At 37.7% G+C, this 21,694-nt stretch overlaps 1 protein-coding gene across 2 annotated transcripts in view; it reads left to right on the plus strand.

The window, feature by feature from the left end:
* ARHGAP42 (Rho GTPase activating protein 42) overlaps positions 1-21,694 on the plus strand; it is a 144,045-nt gene that overhangs the window by 44,658 nt on the left and 77,693 nt on the right. For both annotated transcript variants that reach the window (XM_053970798.1, XM_053970800.1), the window contains exon 3: positions 4,572-4,633. In XM_053970798.1, the coding sequence (XP_053826773.1) occupies positions 4,572-4,633 (62 nt within the window). The remainder of the gene's footprint in view (positions 1-4,571; positions 4,634-21,694) is intronic.

A 21,694-nucleotide genomic window follows, 5' to 3' on the forward strand; every position in this document is an offset into this window, starting at 1 on the left:
GCTCAATTTTGCCTTTCATACAGCAAGGTGTCATAAGAACGTGTGACGTATATCTGTATGTATTATTTTTTCCATGCTAGCATTGACATATCTGAAGATGGTGGTGGTATCTGCTCATAATGAAAACAAATCTTGTTTTGTGTGCTTTAGAGTATGTAAAAAATGTCTATGCATTGTTTAAGACTGAATGTATAAGTGGAAATTAAAGCAACAGTTCACAGAAAAGAACATTCAGTTATATTGTTTTCCGCTTTAGCTTCTAATTTCTGTCTTGGGTTGAACATTACCTTCCAAAATTTGCTTTATGTCTTTCAATTCAGTATTAGTCATGCAAAACTATTATATGTGTCATACACTTTGTCAGCCTTTTGTCATTAAATGTAGATGATGTCATATCTGTTGTGTGTGACATTTAGTGGTACAGTGTAACACTGTACTCTTAAATATTAAGCTAAGGTTGATAGAGTAGCTTCAGTAATTTCCACAGACATGCTATTTTAAGGTGATACATTCTCTACACAAGTATATAGCAAAAACTTCACAAGATTTATTATGTGCATTTTTTTTCCTATGAACAGCTGGGTTGATTTCAATGCAGTAAACCAGATTCTACATCAAACTTCACTTCCTTTTTAATTATGTGAGTGTAGTTCTTTGTGGAGCTGTACCATGTGTTTGAAATTACAGGGATATTGGAGAAAAAAGAGGATGTTGTTGATCTATACCATTAATGTTTAAGCCATTGGTAGTGTTAGTTTGTTTCTTTATGAAGCAAATTAATTAAAAGACTTTTCAATTAAAAGTAAAGAAAGTAGCTTTTTTTTTTTTTTTGTAAATAAAATAATGGGAGCCCTTTCTCCTGAACAAGGGAAATTTTGCAGCTCATTGTTGTTGAGTTGGGAACACTCCAGAGAGAGCAGCTGGCAACCTGTTTTGATTGTGATGAATGAGACCACAAGTGTACATCTGGGTACACATTCAATTGTTTTTGCATATTGGGCATTGCTTTTCCCAGGCATCATTTCCATCATGATACCAAATGTATCTTACAAGTCCTTTTGAGTAGCCCTTAAATAAAAAGCAGACTGTAAAACTGTTGGGATTTTAAAGTTAATATTGCCTAATAACTTAGAATAAAATATTGAGTCAGCACTTCATTTTCCTTTAAATAGGTCACCAATTACAATAATTCTTTATGAAAATAACCAAAAATATCTTTATATTTAATATGTTAGGCTGCAAATTGTACTTCATATTACTGGTTTGTTTTCAGAATTTCTTATCAGCACATTCCCATGACATTTCCTCTTGCAAAATACTTGACTTCTTCCTCCCACCCCTTTTTTATTTACAAAGTTCATTTTTAATTCTTCTGTATCTATTCTGATTAAAAAGAAGTATATTTTTAAAAATGTTGTAGCATTACTAAGATTGTCAGGCTGGTGTGTAGTGCCTGAGTGTCCTGACAGACAGTGGGCTGCATCTGACACAGACGGGTCTGATTTCTGAATCTTGTGGTTTTCAACTACACAAAAGCACCTCAAATTATTATTGTTGAAATATCTCTTTGTTTCCTGTTGAGAGCTGTGAATCCAGAATTAGATGTCTGTGTCCTGTGCCCAGGCTTTGTGCTGAGATCCTGATGAGGGTAGTACTTGTGGAAAGGAAGGACACCTCTGCCTAGATCTCCAAGGTGCCCAGTGCCCTGTGGGTGAATTGCCTGGGAGGCCTCATCCCCCTCATTGACCTCTGCCCTCAGCATCCCTCTGTCTGCCCAGCCCCAAACTGAGGTGAGGCAGAGCTGCTCTCTCCAACAAGAGGGCTCTGTGGGAGAAGTAGGGAGAAAGGAAAAGGATACGCTGGGAAAAGAGGAGCAAGGCCTCTCTTCCTTTCCCTTCCCTCTCCCACTGCAGCTTCCAGCACAGCCAAAGTTCTCTAGAGACAGACCCTGGCTTTTAATGAGGCCACACTGAGTGGGAGTTGTATGGGAAGAAGGGTGTAGTAACATGAAAGACAGTACTGCAGTATTCAGGGCTATTGTAGGAGAGCTGGCGTGGGTAAAGCCTTTCTTGATCCGTTGGGGTCACCAGAGATGTCCATGTTGCAGAACTCTGCACTGGGTGTGCATCCTTCATTATGCTCTGAATAACACAATGCACAAGTTCTCCCTGTGCACCTCCTGAGCTGGGGAAGGACATCCCATGGCTGGATGTAGGGGTGGGTGTGGATGTTGGACAGCGAGCAAAAGAGGTGTAGTCAGTTTTGATGCAAAGGTGTCTCTGCAAAGTCTCATAAAATCAGGGGCCTGGTTTGTCTTAGAGCTGCTAAGAGTGTAGGTTCTGTGTTCTTAGTGAAACTGACCTTTGTATTTCCCCCAAAGGTGAGCCAATGAGGAGGAAAAGATGGAGATAGTTTCTTAGTAGGCTGAGGCACTGTACAGGTGACAGACTAGTATCTTTGTATTAGTGTTAAATATTGAGGAAAATATTGATTTGCACACTTACGGAACATATTTTATATGCTTTTTTCCTGTAGCTGACCTGAATTTATTTAAATCCTAAGCAAATGTTTCAACTTTGAAACAAAAACCTCTCTGGTTTTGCCTTGAAATTCGAAGTATGAATCAAAAGCTTCTCATACTGGTTTGTGTTTCGGGTTTCTTTTACACTCCCCTTCTTCCTCCCCCCCACCCATCCACATCCTCATAGTTTAGCCATGTCTGTCTAGCTAATTGTTTATTTAGAGTTTAGCGTTTCATATTGGGTACTTAGATATTCTTGAGTGCAACGCTCTACAGATTCCTAATCGGGTATAACCAATCAGTTTATCATCCTATTTCTTTACCTGGTTTTTTTTGGTTTTTTTTTTTTTTTTTTCATGGGATATTATGAGCCGACTAAGAGATTGGGTTAATTCAGTGGATATCAAACTGCAAATCTTGATATCGACATAACTGGCAAAATCTTCTGACACTTGTGTTCTCAGGGAAAAATACTAAAGGAAAACATTCAAGCCCCAAGTAGATGGACGTTTAACTTACCAGGTGTATTTGGACTAAACCAAGAACTAATAATGGGAAAAAAAGAATTGTCAGCAAACAACTTAGAGGTCAAGATATGCAAGCATAGCATCATAGTTACAAAAAAAAAAAAATTAGCTATGTAATTTCTTGCAGAAGAAATTGGAACAGCAAAGTGTTCTTCAACTGAAAAAGTTAAGAGAGAGAAAGGAGAATGCAAGGGTGACCTCTGCAAGGTCCAGATGGTATAAAGAATAGAAATTATTTGGAAATGGTCCAAAATCTAAGTAGCAGTTTATGAATGCAGACAAGGCAGCTAAGGCAAACCAGATACTAGTTCCTTCTTAAAGGATCACTTTCTAGAAAATGTGCCTATTTCCCTAAATCTTTTAGGGATATTGAGAAGGGATAAAGCCATATTATTGGAGACTAACACAAAAAACATTTAAGAAGATGAAAAAATAATAAGAGGTGGAGTTCCATTAGCATACTGTCAGTACTATATGTTGGTTAACTGTGAAGAATTTTTCAATCCTGTTCTTTTGAGAAAATCTGAGTTTTGTTTCCATGTTTGTTTTTAACGCTTTCAAAATGATAGAGATTGCCTCAAATTTATTGTGAGAAACGGTATTATTTAACAATCTGTATTCTGAGTTCAGAGCTTTAAACCAAAATGTAGTATCCTCTCATTGGCAGCAATTACTACAAATTGCATCAGGAGAAAGTAAAAACAGATACTTAGCTCTCTTCACATGATTGGTCTCTGGGATTGTCATCTATGGACTGTGATGCTGAATCTGAGTAACCCCTATGCCCTTGAGAAAGTAATACAAATGGAAGGAAATATTTTTCTAGAAAGGTTTGTACCACTTGCTTACATGAGACGTGTTAGGAGTTTTCAGAATGTTTTCCTCTTTCTTGCCCTCTTTTAGGGGTTAATTCTTGTATTATGTTTCCATTGACTCTGCTTCAGCCCTTTTGACTTCTATTTGAAAACAGTTTTGAGCAAAGACTATGTCCCAATTGGAACAGAATTCAAAGCTTATAAATCAATCATCTGTTTGAGTCACCTGAGACCTTGTCCTTGTAAAACATAAAGCCAAAGAGCAGTTAAATCTAAATGCTTGACAAATGTTGAGTTTCAAATTTTTACCCACATATTTTTCATAGTTCTTTCAAATACTTGTTCTCCCACCATAGTGGGAGAAACTCAATTATTTTCTTTCTGCTCCTGGTATGCTAAAATGAATTTTGTGGCTGAAAGCAGAATTGTTCTGTTTTGAGACTGATCTTTCCATGTTTCAGGAAATTCAGTTTGCCATATTCCATTAAAAAAATTATTTTTAAAATACATATGACTCTTAAGACTGAGGTTTCTTTTTCTTTGCTCTTGACCTGCTGCCTGCTTCAGTTTATCTTGTTTAAGGCTATTGATTACATTGCAGTATAAGAGAAATATTTTATCACTGTAGCTTCAATCCAGATAATGGACTCACCTGGTCTTAAAATCTCATTTTAAGCAGAACATTCTTTTTCTTTGTTTTCCTTTCAGCCCAGTCATTGAAGGAGTTTGCTCGGCTCCTGATTGCTGTTGAAGAGGAGAGAAGACGACTGGTAAGTTTGCTGACAGTAATCTTGCATTAGACCTCTCCTTGAGTAAAATAGTACACTTTTTTCTGTTCTCCCTGAAGTGATTTTTTAAAAATTTTATTTGTGTAGTAGAGGTTAAGTACATCATAAGAATTATTTGGAATTCTTGCACAAAGGCAGAAATGTACTAGCATAAACTACAGCAATTTTTATTAAACTGTTCAACCAAAGACTTTTGCATTGATTTAAAAATTGTTTTCTCTCAATTTCCTACCTTCCTGCTCCCTGACCCAAAATAAGCTTTGAATGCTTGTGTACCTTTCCCTTCATGCAAAAATCTTATACTGGAGACGTAGATCTGTATTTGTATTTAATGAAATACTCTTGAGTGTTGTCCTGTGAATGTATGCTAGTAATCCAAGACTTTGATAAGAAGAGAAAGCAAATCCATCACCTGAGAGAAACTCTTGTAGAATGCGTTATGGATCAGTCTTGCCAGAATCATTCATTGATAGGGTGTCCTTATCCCATTTGAATCTGCTGTTTGCTTTGATTTTTATATTTCTATTCAAATATAGCTTTGTTAAAGAAGTTTTAAGTATATTTTTATGGGACTATTAAAAAAAAAAAATCCAGGTAAGCAGTGAAGCTATTTTTGTCCTTCCTTGGGAGTCAGTCATGAATAAAGGAGTGAGCTAAGAATTAACATTAGTAGGGGGACTCTTAAATATTATGAAAGTTTAACTAGCTCTAATCCATCCAAAGATTATGTCTGTCCTGATTTTCCTTTCTCTTATGGGTACTTAGAACATTCAGGTAAGGTTTTTGTGACTCAGACTGGAACAAACTTACTAATTCAGAAAAAAAGTTTATATAAATTTGTCCTAACCTAGAAGTAAATTGCCCTCCCACTATTACTGTTTATATAAATATTTTAAAATGGCAAAGTCATAATATTTATTTAGTACAGTTGCATAGCTAATATCACTTAAATGAATAAAAGTAATTTTTTTTTTATTTTATGTGAAACATTTTTTCCTGGGTAGCTGGAAGAGTGAGGTGACTGTTCAATACTTATGACCTTAAAAGTTGGTTAGCAGAACACTTATTAGTTCCTTAGTTAAACAATGTTTTTAAATTAATAGCTTTCCAGTTTAAGTTAAAGATTGTTATGAGTTAACTATTAGAAAAAAAAAAAAAAAAAACAATGAATAGGTGAGGGTTTTATTTTTCAAACTTGTTAGTCTTCCATAATATGTAAAAACATTTTCTATTATTTTCTCTCTTTTCTTTCCCCTCTTTTTTTTTCCCCTCAGAGGAGTCACTTTCCATTTTAGAAGTTTATGGCCTCTCTTTGGTTTATAATTTGATCTTGTAATCAACTTTTTGTTCAGTTTGGAATAACCTCATTCAGTTCCCATTCCCTGTCCAGAATGAGAACATTGAGGACACAGTTTTCATGGTAGTTATATTTGCATAAGAAAGTTTATCAAACTTAGAATTTCTCTAGGTTCAAAAAGTTTGAGGTGCCTGTTGGTGGAATTTGTTTAATTATTACTGGAGTAACAGTTTCATCTCTATCAAAGATGTGGGTTTTTTTATTCCCCAGTTTCTTACTGCAATTTTCTACATGTCATCATAGAATCCAGAGTTCCCTGTGAGGACCAGTGTGCCAAATAGATTCCTGGTATAAGCTTTTTTGCTTAAAAAACTTGTAATTTAACTGTGGAATCTTCAGAGCACTCTTTTGAGGAAGTTTGGAGCATTATGCATACCCTAAGACTTCTCTGCTAGAAGCATTTAAAGTCAGCCAATTTGCAGCTTAGTGACGATATTAAACAAAGTTCCCAGCTGATGGGAAAACTTGAGACATGGCATTCAGGTCTTTAAGAATTTAATTTCCTTCTGCATAAAAAGAGAAAACATGCAAAAGTTATTTTAAAAAAGCTTGTTCTTTTTGACATTTTGTAGAAGGCTTGGAGAAAAACAGCCAGACAATGTTATGGCTATTTTTGGATACACTTCATCGTACTACTTTCAACTTTCTTTTAATTCTTGTAGCATGTGATAGTAAAAGACACATCCTCATACAGGATGTATGAGAATAGGGAATGACAGATATTAATTTTGCATACCAGCTAATGGCCTTGTTTCCCTACCTTGAACTTCATTTTATTAAATTATGAGCATACATATAAGAGCATTAATCAGATTTGAATATGAAAAGTATAAAAAGTATATATTCATGTGACCAATTTATTTCTAATCTGGTGCCTATTAAATTCTTCATAAGTCAAATTATATTTTTGTCTTGGTGAACACAATGTTGGAGTGCTTGACCACCGAATGTATAAATGAGGTGTTTCCAGTGGTCAAGGAAATAGTCTGAGAAGTGTTTAGCAAGTCTTCTCTCCTTCCTGCATAAAGAACCAGAAGGAACTAATTTTTTTATATTAAGAAGAAGCTAATGAAACAAGACATTCTGAACAGTATTATTGGGAAAAACACTGAAGTATAAAGTCAAATGAAACTGTGTGTCACATAAATATTCTTTTTTTGTAAGGTTTTGTGTCCAATATTACTGACAGCAGTAATAATATGGTGATTATTACAAGTCAGTTTCCTTTTGTCCTTGTCTTTTATTTCTTGATGCTAGAAAATTGACAAGTAGTCAGAAAAAACAGAGGCCATGCACCACACATTTCCCCTTAAAAACAAAATAAAGGAAAAAGTAACTCATAAGATGCCGGAGTCTTCCCCGGATTTGGGTGACTCCGGATGGTGGTAAAGTCTCTCCTCCAACCCGTGCCTTCAAAGAAAGACTCAGTAGTCTTCAGTCGTCCGGTCTCAAGGCAGTTTATTGCATATTATCTCAAGGCACACAGACTCCCTGACATTGTCCCTGACTCTGTCTGTCCCCGTCTCTGGCTGTCCCCGTCTCTGGCTGTCCCCCTCTCTCCTCCCCGAAGGGAGGGTGCCATCTTTTATATCACACATTACGTATTAGGTGTTTATAGTTTTTTCCCAATGCCTACTACCTATGTTGAACAGTGACTTTCTACTCTAAACCAATCTGTGAGTGCCAACACCACCAAGAACATGGGGAATAGGAAGAAGAAAGAAGGAGGACAGGGCACGCCCAAATCCCTCCATCTTAGAACCTCTGACCCCCATGTACAAACCTCAGACCCCCCTGTACAAGGCCTAAAACCCCCCTGTACAGCACTCAAAAATCCTACCTTTCACCTTGTGACTACTTCTATTATAATATCTAAACTTTTGTGATTTCTTGTTCTTCCTGCAAGGTTGGTAAATTGTTCCATGGGTCAAGCTCAATACCACAGGGGTCCCTGGCCGCCTGCCAGGGTCTCAGAGGCTTCTGCCCTGGGCCCAGAACATCCAAGAGTGTCTGAGGGACACCTTGGGTTCCGACAATAAGATACCTTCTTTTATGATGGTTTTGATGAGGTCTGTCATTCTGTGGTGGTGTTAATTTAGCGATGCTGTTGATAAATGGTGCATTAAAAAAACTCCAGCCAACCAACACTACTCTTGGGCTTCACATGTACTGTAAATAGGATAAAAGTCAGATTCATCCCCACTGCATTTCCAATGACTTCAGCAGCAAGCCATCAGGGATGTAGAACAATGACCTCTATTTCCTAGTGTTTATTAGCAAACAATAGAGATGCTATTATTTAATCCCATGTGAATGTTTGAATCTTTATCAAGGAAACTTACTTAAAATTATTTCCTTCCTCTTTCACTGAATTTGCATTCTTTCTGTTAAATAAGTGACATATTTTATTTTACAGATTCATATTTTATTTATGCTTCCTCTTAATTTTATATTATTTGTAAAATTAATATCAAGCAGAAATGATCTGGGAGTAAAATAAAATGCTACTTCCTTTTCCTTTCATAGGATTATTCTGTGTTGGCATCAGGATAGATTAACTGGTTCATACTACTGGTCCTAGAGATCCTCTAGGAGTTTGAAGCATTGGAATGAGTTCTCTTGAGTGTCGATGTTGTCTTGCTGGAACTCCCTGATTATTTCTGAGAGTTTACTAACAAAGACTGAAATAGGCTCTTAATTCTTAAATTCCGTGCTATTTATCCAAGTTTTTTTTTGGGTTTTTTTGGTTGTTGGCAGGTGATGAATGGCCCCAGAGCTTTTTCTCTCTGGCATCATGAATCAGTGAGATTCCTGACCAATATTAAACACTCCAGGGGATAGTATAAAAATTCTGAAGTGGATAGTTTTGTACTATGCTCGATGAATATTTTTCTTTATAAAGTCTTCCTTTTTGTATCTCATAATCTTCATGCTTCAGACAGTATCTCATTTTTGTGAACTTTTTTTGTATTAACTGGATGTTCTTATTGTGGTTCTGTATTTCCCCTCACACAAGGGGTCTGATGCTATCTGCTTCCAGGGAAAGCATCAAAATATTCAGTTTCAAAAGCTACACTTGAAGAAAAATAAATGAGCTGTTAAAACCAGCTATCCATGGAATGGTACATAAAATCAGATACTGAAGGGCACAGCATGTTTTGAGCAGAATTAGTCTTTTCCTTATAACGCAAAGTGTGTTACAGATTCCATCAGAAGAGTAAGCAGTCTCCCACCCACAGGGGCAGTTTATTTCTCAGTTTATACAGGGGAAAAATAACATTGCATGTACTAGCACTCTGAGACTGCAGAACAACCACCTAGCATTTTGTTTTGCATGGTGTCTCTCAAATTGCAAAAAAATAATGTTTGATGGTATTTTGATATACTTGGTAATTGATTTCAGTGGTTTCCACCTCTCATGCAAAATTTGGCATTTAAATTAATCTCCTTGGTAGGAGTCTGCGAGGAAGAACGTTGAAAATGTATTACTATAAGTGAAAGAAAACGCCACAAATAAAAGGACTTCTTTGAAGTTGTGACTGTTTTTTTGTTTCTTTATTTTTGTTGTTCCTCCTACTCCCTCTCCCCCCACCATGTTTTCTGTTTAAAATTAATTAAAAGCACCTGAGTTTAGCAAGTTTGAGTTTTTTCCTTATACTTAAGATGGCCGTACATCCTATTAAGTCATTAAGGTAGCATGGACTGTGTTGTTGACTAACATCTTTGGAAAGACTTTCTGAATTTCTGCATCGGATTACTAATTTGGAAATACCTCTTTGAGGTTTCTATTGAAGAAGGATCAGTAAATCAGTACTGAATTTTTTAATTTTCTCATAAAAATAATTTTTACCTACATTTATCTATTTATTTTTTCACCTTTTCTTCCTCCTATTTCATCCCAGGTATAGCAGAGAGCATATTTGATATTAATTACAGAAAAACCCGTGTCTTTGGTAGGGGAAGTTTTGCAAGATAGGAAAATACTGATTTCAATGGGGGTTTTTTTGTTTGTTTGTTTTTGGTTTGGTTTGTTTTTTTTTTTAAACTATCAGCTTACTGTCCTCTGACAGAAATCATGAGGAAAATTACTGGAAATAAATCACATGTTTGCACAAACCTTTTTCGGGAGCCCCCATTTTGAATACTTGCTATATGCATTTCTGGCCAGAAAGTATTATGTGGACTACAAAAGATACAGAGGAAGGCAACAAGGAATGCTTAACACCTAGAAGCTGAGAATGAGAAAAGACTGCAAGGATTAGCTTTAATTCAAATAAATTAGATTAATGTTATTTGGAAGCCTGTGATTCATTAGTTGAAATGGCATGTTTCAGCACACTTGAACTAGTCCTCAGCAATAGGTTAACACTTCAGCCCTTGAAATCAGATTTTTCTTCCTTTTTTCTTTTCCTTGCTGATACAGTTGTCAGTCTTACTTTGTAAGGATAAACAAGAGCATACACTGCAAAATTACTTGGAGACTATTGCAGAAGCTCAATAGTATTGCATGGTTTTCTGCTATGTTTTAATTCTGGAATGACTGGAGGAAATGTGCTACACAGAATTTTATCTAATTAGCAGTTTGCAGAACCAGCTTTGCCTTAATTCTCAGTCAGACTTGTGTTATACCTTCTTTCACCATCAAAACTGGGAGATTACTTACATGGAGTTCAGCAACACTTAGAAAAATATTTCTGTATTCATTTTTATTGCATATCTGTAGAGTGTAGACCTTTTGAGAAAAGGTCTTCCCTGTTATGCTGGTACGAATGTTTGTGTGACTGTGTGGTGAACATAATTGGAGAAGTGATGCAGCTGGAAAAATAATTCCTCTCACACTAACTTTCTATTACTTCCTTCCCATCACTGCAGTGCACACAAGAAAAATGAACACCTTCAGGGCCAGAATTACTATTCAGAAGATAGTAATTACTTTGATATTATTGCTATCAAAAATACACTAAAAGTGTACCTTCATTTTCCTGCAGATGCTATCTCTGATCATTATAACTCATATCTGAAATCAGGAAGTGATAGGTATATTTCTATCATGCAGATTTCCTAGAGAGCAAATCTGCAGCAAGTAGGTTCTTGTCAAGAGGGAGCTTTCAATGCAACTTTCCCCCTTGCCGTGTCTTAGGCTAGAAGGAATCCTGTTTGCTGTCTTTCTCTGCACCACTTAAGTATGAAAATACACATGTTCAGTGGCTGTTTCCAAGCATTTGTGTTCAGTTAAAAAAACCCACAAAAAACAGAGTAATAAAAGTAAACAGTTTATGTTCTGTTATCATTAAGGTACATAAACATATAACATCTGTATGTATTTCTGAACTTTTCTCAGATAAAGAACACATACTAGGCGAGACAATTTAGAGATAAAATTATGGGTGCTATTAGTAGAGAGCATTAGCTGGCTTTTCCAGATAACACTGCATCAGCTTTCATAATTGTACACTTGGTACATTCCTAATTTGTTTAAATCTAATTCTAATTTCTCCAATAATATGCATGATTTAAAATAATTTCTTCCATTATTTTTTGTGGAAATGAAGAAAAAACAGTCATCCTGGGACATTTGAATATGATTATTTTTAAAAGATCAAACTGGTCTCAATAGAAACAAGTTGCAACTAGACCCTCTCACATGCCTCTAACTGCCATCCTCTGGAATTGAAAATACAGGTCCATATTTTCTTTACCTTTGCAGAAGGTACTTCCAGAATCATTGTGTTGTGACAGAACAGTACTATTAATTTACAACATGTTCGGAGTTTTATGATCATGAAGTCAACTGAGATCCTACTGTTCATGTTTTGCTCTGTATTTCTTAGCAGCTTTCCCTCTACATTTTTCTTTTTTCTTTTGAAAATGTGAGTTATTTCCTGTTGATATGAATGTCCAGAGTGCAGAACCGTATCATATGCAGAGCCATTTGCACCCTATGCTCGTCATCTTAGGCCTAGATAATTTCATTGTCTTTAAACCTACCTGTTGAGGAGGAAAGCAATTTGACTGTTTTTAAAGAAAGTCTTTGCTGTTTTCCAAGATAGTTGTCATAGAGTTGATTTGTGACAAAGTTATTTCCTTGTAGTAAGCAACTTTGTAAGAGGTGTGAAAATGTAGATCTCCCATGTTGATCTATGCTGTTGTTTTGACTGGATAGTTGGCATCAAAGAGTGATCACTTGTCTGTCTTGATAGGGCTAAGAGGCTGTGAGTAAGACAGGAGAATGGGAATAGCATAATTGTTCAAGAGGAAAGGAAAGGGTAAGAGGGAAAAGGGGATTTATAAGATTCATGTACATTTCTTTGCCATCTTACATAAACAGTGTTCATTGTCCGTATAGTATTTGCATTTCAGTCTTCTACAGAGAATGCAAATTAAGAAAATATTTTTTATAAAATATTTTTAAGGAACAATATGTGTTGCAGGAAATTAGTGTAATTGGTTGTTAGCAATTACAGTTTCTCCTGCTTTCTATATTCAAGGTGAGTGTATTTGTATTTGCTTCCATATGGATATACAATCAGAGAATGGTTTGGGTTGGAAGGGATCTTAAACACCATACTCCAACTCCCCCTGCTGTGGCAGGGAGGCCAGCCACTAGACCAGGTTGCTCAAAGCCCCATCCAGCTTTCAGCACTTCTGGTGCATCCGCAATTTCTCTGGGCAACCTATGTCAATGTCTCACCACTCTCAAATTAAAGAATTTCTTCCCTATATTTAATCTTTACCTACCCTCTTTCAGTTTAAAGACGTTCCCCCTTGTGCTGTCCTTGTAAAAGGTTTACCAGCTTTACCTTGCAGCATTTTTCAGTGAGAACATTCACAAAATGAGTTTGCTTGCTATTTCCAGTCTTGAAGAGTATCATAGAGAGAGATATGAAATGCTGTCTTCATTAAAAGTACAAAATGAAAGGGTAGTTGGAAAAACTCTTGCTACTTGTCATTTTATAAATCTAATTTGTTCTCAATTCGTATGTTCACTCCATGCAAGCATTTCTCTGCATGTAGTATTGCATTACATAACAGCACTTGCCAAAGTTTTGAGAAGCATTCTGTGAGTAGCATGGCTGGAAGAAAATTATTTTAATGACGTTTTAGTCTTCACAGAAATGTGGTAGTTGCAATTTTAGTTTGTAGATTCTTCTGCTTTCACCACAGTCACTAAGTGTCGTTTCAGATGGCTGTTGACAGAGAAAAAAGAAAGAAAGAAAGATGTTTGCACTTTTAAGAGTATTTTAAGGGAACGTGAGTTCTGGATCAGCCAACCTTACAGCCTTTAAGTTTTATGCATTTATTTTCTGACTACTGAGGGAGGGAATGGAGCTTGTCATAGAAGAGGGTATGTGCTGTAACCATTACTAGCTTGTAATCATGTCAGAACATGCTGCTACCTGACATGCTACCACATTCTAAAATATTTTAATGGATTCTGAATTTATCTGCAATTCTCCTGGAAGTATGAAAAAAGGTCCTTCATTCCTACTTAATTTTTAATTTTCCTTCATTTTGTCTGATCTTCGGAATGAAGCTGCTGTATTTGTTGTTCTTATATAATGTCCTGGGAAATGTGATTAAAAGCAGAAAACAACACAAGCACTTTATGTCCCAAAGGGTGTGTAGAAACAAATATGCCTTTATTTAAACCACACAAACACTAGCCAAACAAAGCCCCCACCTTTTCACAAGGAAGCAAAATATTCTCCCTTGAGCAATCTGTGTAATCTGCATGGGCTCATAGCTGTGTTACATACAAAGGTGTTTTATATAAGTATTCTCTGTTAGGATGTTGTGTTAATGTTTACAGAACACTTAGGTTGCCTTCATTATACTTTTCAAATGTCTTCAGAGGCTTCAGTTACTGTTATTTTGAGAAACTTTCTTGGATGTATCTCCTGAAGCAAGTGCTTTTGCTTTGAGCTAAGACTGAAACAGATTAACAGTTTTGTCTGTTTTTTGGCAGCCATGTGTTGCATCCTGGAGTTAGCTAACGCCACAGCCATGCAAGTTTATTATGTACCCACTTCACAAAACTGACCTGGCTAAAAGCAAAACAAACAAGATATTTACTGGTTATTTTTCAACCATGTTGCAACAGACTGTTTCAGTGTCACAGCAACAGAGGACAGAAGAAGTCGTCAAAAAGGGGATGAAGGGGCATTTCAAGATCAGCAAACTGCTTAAGCTAGCATGATCACCAAAATAAATGACTACAAACCTACTTCTTGGTGCAATATTTGTTGTAGCCCTGCTATTACAAGTAGTTGCACTCAGGAAAAGAGATTATTTTTCTAGTGTTAAAAATAAATTAGAGTAGAAATCTAATTTCATGGTCACATGGTCCTGAGGAAAGTTTTGAAGGATGGGGCCACAGAGTCTGGTAGCCTTAAGGATTAAAATATTGTGAGAGCTACTTCTTTGGATAGCTGTTCTTTAGTAAAAGGTATTTTTCAAGTAAGTTTGAGTTTCCTTTCTGGGTTAAGTGGAGGTGGCCCATCCACCTTGGCCAAAATCGGTAAAATTTTGGCCCAGTTTGTTGTCATGTGACATGTCATGGCGGGATCTCATGGAGTTGATGTGAAATTCCCCCTGAAGTCCAAGCATCACAGTCAGTACAGAGTGGGCTACAGGCAGCCAAAGCCTGCAGCGGGGTCTGCCATTGACCTGAGTCTCCACCTGTCCCATGGCCCTGGGCTGGGGCCAGCACGGAGCCATGAGGTGGCCGCACACAGGGTCAGCCCAGACCTGCCCATCCGGCACCGCTCCTGTGCGTGTCCCGTCAGTCCTGACAACACTGCCCCCCCCAGCTGCTGTCAGACTGGACCAGCATTCACATCCTGTGGCTAAAGGCCATTTTTTCACAGGGATACTATTGAGGGGGCAGGGGAGCTGCTTGATAGGGCGAGACCATCCATAATTCCCACACTGAGGCAAAGGTCAGCTCGGTTTCCCTGATGGGCATCCAGCAGGACCACAGGGAGGTGCGACCTCTGCAGCTGAGTCCACTTAGCAACACACAATCCTATCTTAGTAGAGTCACAGTTCAAAGACACCAGGCTAGCCCTTTCTCTCCCCTAAGCTGCCTTTTATACTATATTGAGACCTTTTTACAAGCTAGACGAGAGGTTTCTAAGTTGACTTATTTTGTTAGTTGTATTTGTATGAGAGGAGAAAAAAAGGCTAAAAAATCTGAATCTGATACTATTTTTAGACCTTTTGCTCTAAATGTCTTGTCATGGCTTGTCCTGTGCTCCTTTCTTAATTCTGTGTGCTGTTCCCAATATAGTCATTTTGAATTTTCACCACTGACAACTGTCAGAACCTTCTAATTTATAATTATTCAGCATTTGAGCCTTAAATAACATCTGAACATTCTTCAGTGTGTCAGCTACCAGTAAAACTTAGTATGCCAATAGCAAGGAGAAATGGAAAGGTTTTCTATGGATCCTCTATCTATAAAAGCTCCTTTACCTCTAAGTAGTTTGCAGCTGTGGCTAACCTACATTTTTTTCAGAATATATCTTAAATGTTCATACACGTGCTTTTGTTTCCTGAAAGGATACATACTTCCAGTTTCAACATTAACAGTTCCTGGGCATAGTACCATTACAAACAGCTAAGCTGATTTTGGCTTTATGCCTGGATGTGTCCATTCACAAAGTAGTTGTTAAAGCAAAATACAACTTCTAATTACATTAATCTCTTTGAGTAGCTAATTTCCTCAGCACCAACTTCTTTTTCTTGTTTTTTTTTTTTAGCAATGCTTTTTGGGGTTTGGTTTTGTTGGTACTGAAGAGATAACTAATAGTAGATAGAAGAACATGGCAGTATCCAAACTATCAAGGGTGTGTCACAGAAGCAAAGCATTGAAGTGTCAGACCGCCTTTCTCAGTGTTTTATTTCACAGCAGCTGTGTAATATAATGCAAAGTGATTCCTAATAGTAACAGATCGTAGACCTATTAACCCCATTTGTGCAGTTAGTGGCATTGACCCGTGAAGACCTACAGTGTCTGTGAGGGTGCAAATTAATTTTCATACTGGAAGGCAGCACATGATGATCACAAATAGTGCAGGGCCAGCTGTAAACCAGCACAACTTGGCCTGGCTGCTTGAATTCTCATCTTCACTAAGAGCAGCAAACAGGTATTATGTGACTGCTTACACAATTGCTTAGTCCCCATAGCTACCAGTTAGCCACAGATAAGGCATTTTTTCTTCCCATAGAAGTGATTGCATTGATTGCTAAAACAGTAAGTAGATAGATCAATACTTAAGACCCCGTTCAGTTTAAACTATTCAGCTTCTCAAATTCTCACTCTGATTTGAAACTTTCTTTGTCTGGGAAGTGTGGATGCTGCTTACATCATCTAGCTAAGAAGAGACAGTCATCTGACAGGAAGAATTTAGGCTGAATGTCAGGAAAACTTCCTCACTATGAGCTGCATTGTGAAATACTTTGCCAAATAGACTTTGCCGAGGAAAATGTCTAAGGCACAAACTGAGATTAGGCCAAGTGTTGGAATAAGTAATTGTCATGGTTTGATGCTGGCGCAATGCCAGCGCCCCCATGAAAATGCACCTTCCCAAATAAATGCTGCGAGATGTGATCAGAAACAGAGCAGAGCAGGCCCAAGCTTAATAACAAAGGGAAAAACTTTATTAAGCTACTACTACTATAAAAGACACACACACTAAATCCAGAATGAAAACCTTCCAAAACACTCCTCCTCCCCCGACCCAGTTTCCAACAAACCACAGTGAGACAAAACCCTGGATTCCTGATCACATTACCACCCTTCAGATAATCAATACTCAGTCCCTCAAAGGAGAGAGGAGTCTCTCCTTGCACCATAGACAACCCCCCGTCCCCCCCCCAGGAAACACAGTTGCCACCTTTCTGTGTTTCCATGTCACACATGGCACCGCCTGGAGAAAATCTGCCAGTGTGACATTCTCCTTTCCATGTCACAGTGCTCTCACCACCATGCATGGACAGACTGCTCATAGGGCTCCTTTAAGGATGCTTTGCCAAGGACCAAAAGAAACAACAGTTCAGTTTCTCATTTTGGGACCACAGTCCCCCCCATTTCCTGTTTCCCTGGGGCCAAGGGTCTCAAGAACAGAGATCATCTTCTTCCTGAAGACAGAGGGCACCACCACACCCTCCTCAACTCTTCTCTGTTCACTCCATTCCTGTGCTTGCAGTCGCTGAAACTGGTCTCTTGGCTCACCATTGCATCCCCCTAAAAATGCAGTCTCTGTTGCAGGAGAATTTGGTTCAGTCTATGGCTAACAGGAAAAGTCCAGCCACAAGCCACTCCATCATCTCCTCCTACTGAAAAATTTCTTCTTCTAACATCTTAGGTCCCAGACTGTCTCTCTTCTACTTCAAATTGAGGAGGAGTAATATTTTACAAAGCTTTAATTTCCCAGGAAAGGGTTAAAAGTCTCGGGCTCCCTGGATGGCTGAAATCTCTGCCCAGAACTCCAACTCCCACAGCTGGGCACCTTCCCCCCCTTCTCCTTCTCCTCTGCCGGCAAATTCCAGGTGCGGTCAGGCTCTCTGTCTCTTTCCCTCTGTGGAGGGGGAACAAAGGCATCTCCGTTTCTCTCCACCCTTCCATCCTCAGGGGGCCCGCCCAGTTCCAGTCCTTCAGCCCCTGGGCTACCTCTCCCAGGCCACATGGCTTCCCTTCCCCCACCAGCCTGTGGCTGGGCAGGGGAGAGCCCGCAGTCTCCGATGACTGGAACCAAAGAGACAATTCTCCCCGGAGTCCTTGCTTTTAACCCTCTGTGTTCTCAGAGGCGTGTCCATGCCTTCAGTGTTCACTCCAGGTGCCAATATCCAAGCCTGACCACTGATTGGTTTGACCCAAACTTTCTGAAAATTTCAGTTCTGTGTCAAACCATGACAGTAATGTAGAAACAGAGTAAGTATTTTATATTGCTCAGTGACCATGCATGCATCCCTCTTAGCCTGGAGCATGGTTAATCAGATTATCATTAAGTATCTTTCAGTAAGTTACTTCAAGGGTGCCCATCATAGTAATGGCTAAGAGTATGCTGTATTTCTCAGAAAGACTCCCACACTCTTTGCTGAGGTAGGAATTATGGGGAAAATGGGAAACAGGCAGAAATTGGACAACATCTAACAAATCTGCTTTTCTGGTTGAATTTAAGAGTAACATCCTCACCCATGACATTTGTCCCAAGAGCATTTTGTGTGAAGCTCTAAATAGGTTGATTTCAGTATTTAGGAGCCTAATAATCGTTTCTTGCAATTTGAAAAAATTATTCATGCTCTCTGACAGATTCTGCAGTATGAAAAATTTAAAAGAAAATCCTAGCTGCAGTAAACATTCCTGCCAACATTTTGGCTTCCATGCTGGGTTAGCCATTTGCTTATTCTTATGTCTCACTGCTAAAATTCTATTTTGTTTATTTATTTGTTTCAAACTTTAAATTTTGAGGTGTTTGTTCTTACTTTGGACTCAGAAGTTGTTGCTTATGACATCCAGGCAATCAAACTCTTGATCTCTTAAGAAGTCTGTCGCTAAGGAACAGCTTGTCTATCTGCTTTAATATGTCCTGCTTTGGTCTAGGAAGAAGGAACCTGCACTCTTACTCTGTTTTTTTAAGGAAAGACTATTTAAAGGCAGTTTCAGGAATTCTGACAAATTAAGCTTTTCAAATAAATGTTTTGATGAGTCTGGCAGCTCAGCATCCCTTAAGGAATATTCTGCACTAATTAAATAACATTGGTTTTACTTTTCATGGCAAGTTAGAAAGTTCTTACTTTGATTAGTTAAATGTTTATTTATTCTTTTATTGATTTCCAACTTTCTCTTCACATCCTAATGGACCTCACAAGGAGGCCTGTTCAGGGTACATTCACTCTACTCTGGAGAGGTTTTGTTGACATCTGCACAGTGAGGGAAACAGGCCTGGCTGCAAAATTTACAGAACAGGATTTGGAAAAGCACAGAAACAAAATAATAAACATACGGAACTGATTTGGGGTAACTGTTAAGTAGGTCTATAGCCAGATTAAAAATATCTTAGAAAGTTTAAAATAAGCTTTTTGTAGAGTAAAGCTTTTTGCTTATTTGCTAGGATTTATCTTAATCAGATAATTTCTGTAAATGTTAAAGCATTGAACAAAAAAGTTTAAAAAGCCACACAACTCTCCACAAAAGCAGAGATTCCTTCACTTCTGCACTTATTAAACTGAAGGTTTTGCCTTATAGGAAAATATTTGGTTTTGTTTTGTTTACTCATTCTTCATGGGAAAAAAATGTTCCATGTGATAAATGTTTAAGAAGGTAAGGATACTTGTAATATTCTAAAATATCTACATTTGACAGAGAACTCAATGGAATAACATACTGTTAAAAATGTTGTGAAGTGTGGTATACTTAAATTATGGATCAGTTTATTTCTTAATTAGTTCTGTGCTCCAATTATGCTGTTTCCTGTATTTATGTAGCCATTTCCCACTTGATAATATGTAATGTAAATGTTCAAGCTGAGAAACTTTTGTTTGTTTGGACAGCCATAAAGGGGGATAAACCAAGAAAAATTTTCTTCTGCTGCCTGCCTGAAACTACATTCTCAAGCTCTTTTCCTTTCAGTATGATTTGAACTCTCAGCCTAGTCAAGAGACATGCTCTGTTTGTATTAATGGCAATGATAAAAAGATAAATGCCCAGACTTTTATCTTTGATGAAAAGATAAATGCCCACCAGTTGTGGTGGTGTTTGTGGTTGCTTTATCTTTTACAGTTTTTGCTGAGTTACAGTCTGTGGAGTAAGCTGTAAAAAGAAATGGTGTCTCTTACTAGATTATTAGCTACCTACCATGACCGTATCCACTGCTGATTTATGTCTTCTAAATATTTTCAGGGGGTTGCTAAAGAAAAAAGGGGCAAATAAACCCAACTGTTGTTTTGGTTTGGTTTTGTGGGGTTGTTTTTTGTTTGTTCTTAGTTGGTTGGTTGGTTGGTTGGTTGGTTAATTTTGGGGGTTTTTTCACTTTCATTTATCACCAGGTAGGTTTTTGCCTCCAAAAGGAGGAAACCTGTAGCTTTGGTCATCTCTGTAATTGTGCATATATCAGAAAAAGTTAAATGCATTAACACTTCATAAAATGTTCCTGTCTATGTAGAAAATAATTTTGCTGTTGCAACTAAACAAGTCTAAGAGACAGGAGAGGCTGTGAGTGAGAGGAGGCAGAAGGGGCACAGAACAGTTTCCAGCTCAAGTTGTTAGTGCCAGTAGCGACAGAAACCCCACTGAGCTCTTGCCCACTGAAGGAAAAACATGAATATGGGACACAGAGAAATCAAGTCTTTGAAGTGTGTCCTTGTACAATGAAAGAGTAGGTGACATGTGTGGTCTTTGTTATGTGAAAGGATTTTGAGAGAAATGAAAGCACTTGAAAAGTGCATATCTTGAAAAGAAATAAAAGCACAGGAGGAGATACAAAAATGGAGCCAAGGTACAGCAAATTTATCCTTATATATTCTAGTGGGATTTTACAATAAATTACAAGGTATAAAAGTCAGTTGGGTCTTTCCCCTTTCCCTTTTAATCTTACTGGCCACTGCTTTCTTTTAATCCATTAAAACCTCCTGTAGGGGCAAGATTTGAATATTTTTTCACATAAATGAAAAAATACTGGAACACATGCCTCAATGTACAATGCTTCTGCATTTGAATTTTATCTTACAGTGGTCAATGCATGTAGTGTATGGGTACTCATAAACAAACAGATTCTCTGTATCATCTACCCACTGCAGGAGCTCTTTTGGGAAGTTGCTGTGTGTCATTGTGCTTGGTGCCTGCTCAGGAAAATGTATTTGGTAATGGCTAACATTGCATTAGAGTAAGTCAGTCTACTTAAACCCACACATCAAGGAAGTAAGTGAAGAAGAACCTGTTGATGCCTTTTGGCTTCTAATTTCTGAACACACTGAAGATGAGGCACTTCTTATGACATTGTATTAGGACTTTTATTGTCAATACCTAGAAAAGGAATGTCACAAAATATATTCATGTGCGAGTTTACTAGTGAATCAAAACATCTTGGAGTCTCATTGTAAATGTAGTTTACCTTCAGATTGGCCAAGTTTTTTCTGTTTTCAAATTATCTCTTTCTTCTGTGTATTAAGTGTAACCGGATTGGGATCCCTCCTCCCAGTAGATCAAAGTTAAATATCTTGCCCTTCAAGTTTTTGACACTTTGTAGCTGAGCTGAAGGAGTGATGACAAGTCCTTTAGAAGGCACTGCTCGGGCACATTCGGTATTTTCAGCATGAATTCAGATGTCCTAGTTTTGGTATTTGTTTTGAATCCTAGGAATCTTGAATTCTGCTTTTTGCCTTTAGCATATAGCAGGAGCTATGTTATTTACAAGAATGGTAGCCCATGCTGTATGAACCCTCCAACTGTTAAAGATTACTAAATCATGGAGCCTGGACTGTAGCTTGTCATGTTTGTTCAAAACTCAGTGTTTCAAACTGTGTTATAATGAAAATTTCTTAAAATTGATCAAGGTACCCTATTTTAAATGTGCAGCTGTGGCCTGAAAACATAAATTAAAGATTGCTTAATAAAGGTAATGTTACAGGAATTTAGTTTACAACTCTGTTGATCCATAAGTTGCTTGAGATAGGACATTCTT

This window comes from Vidua macroura, chromosome 2, assembly GCF_024509145.1.
Source record: "Vidua macroura isolate BioBank_ID:100142 chromosome 2, ASM2450914v1, whole genome shotgun sequence".
In the NCBI taxonomy this organism is placed as follows: Eukaryota; Metazoa; Chordata; class Aves; order Passeriformes; family Viduidae; genus Vidua; species Vidua macroura.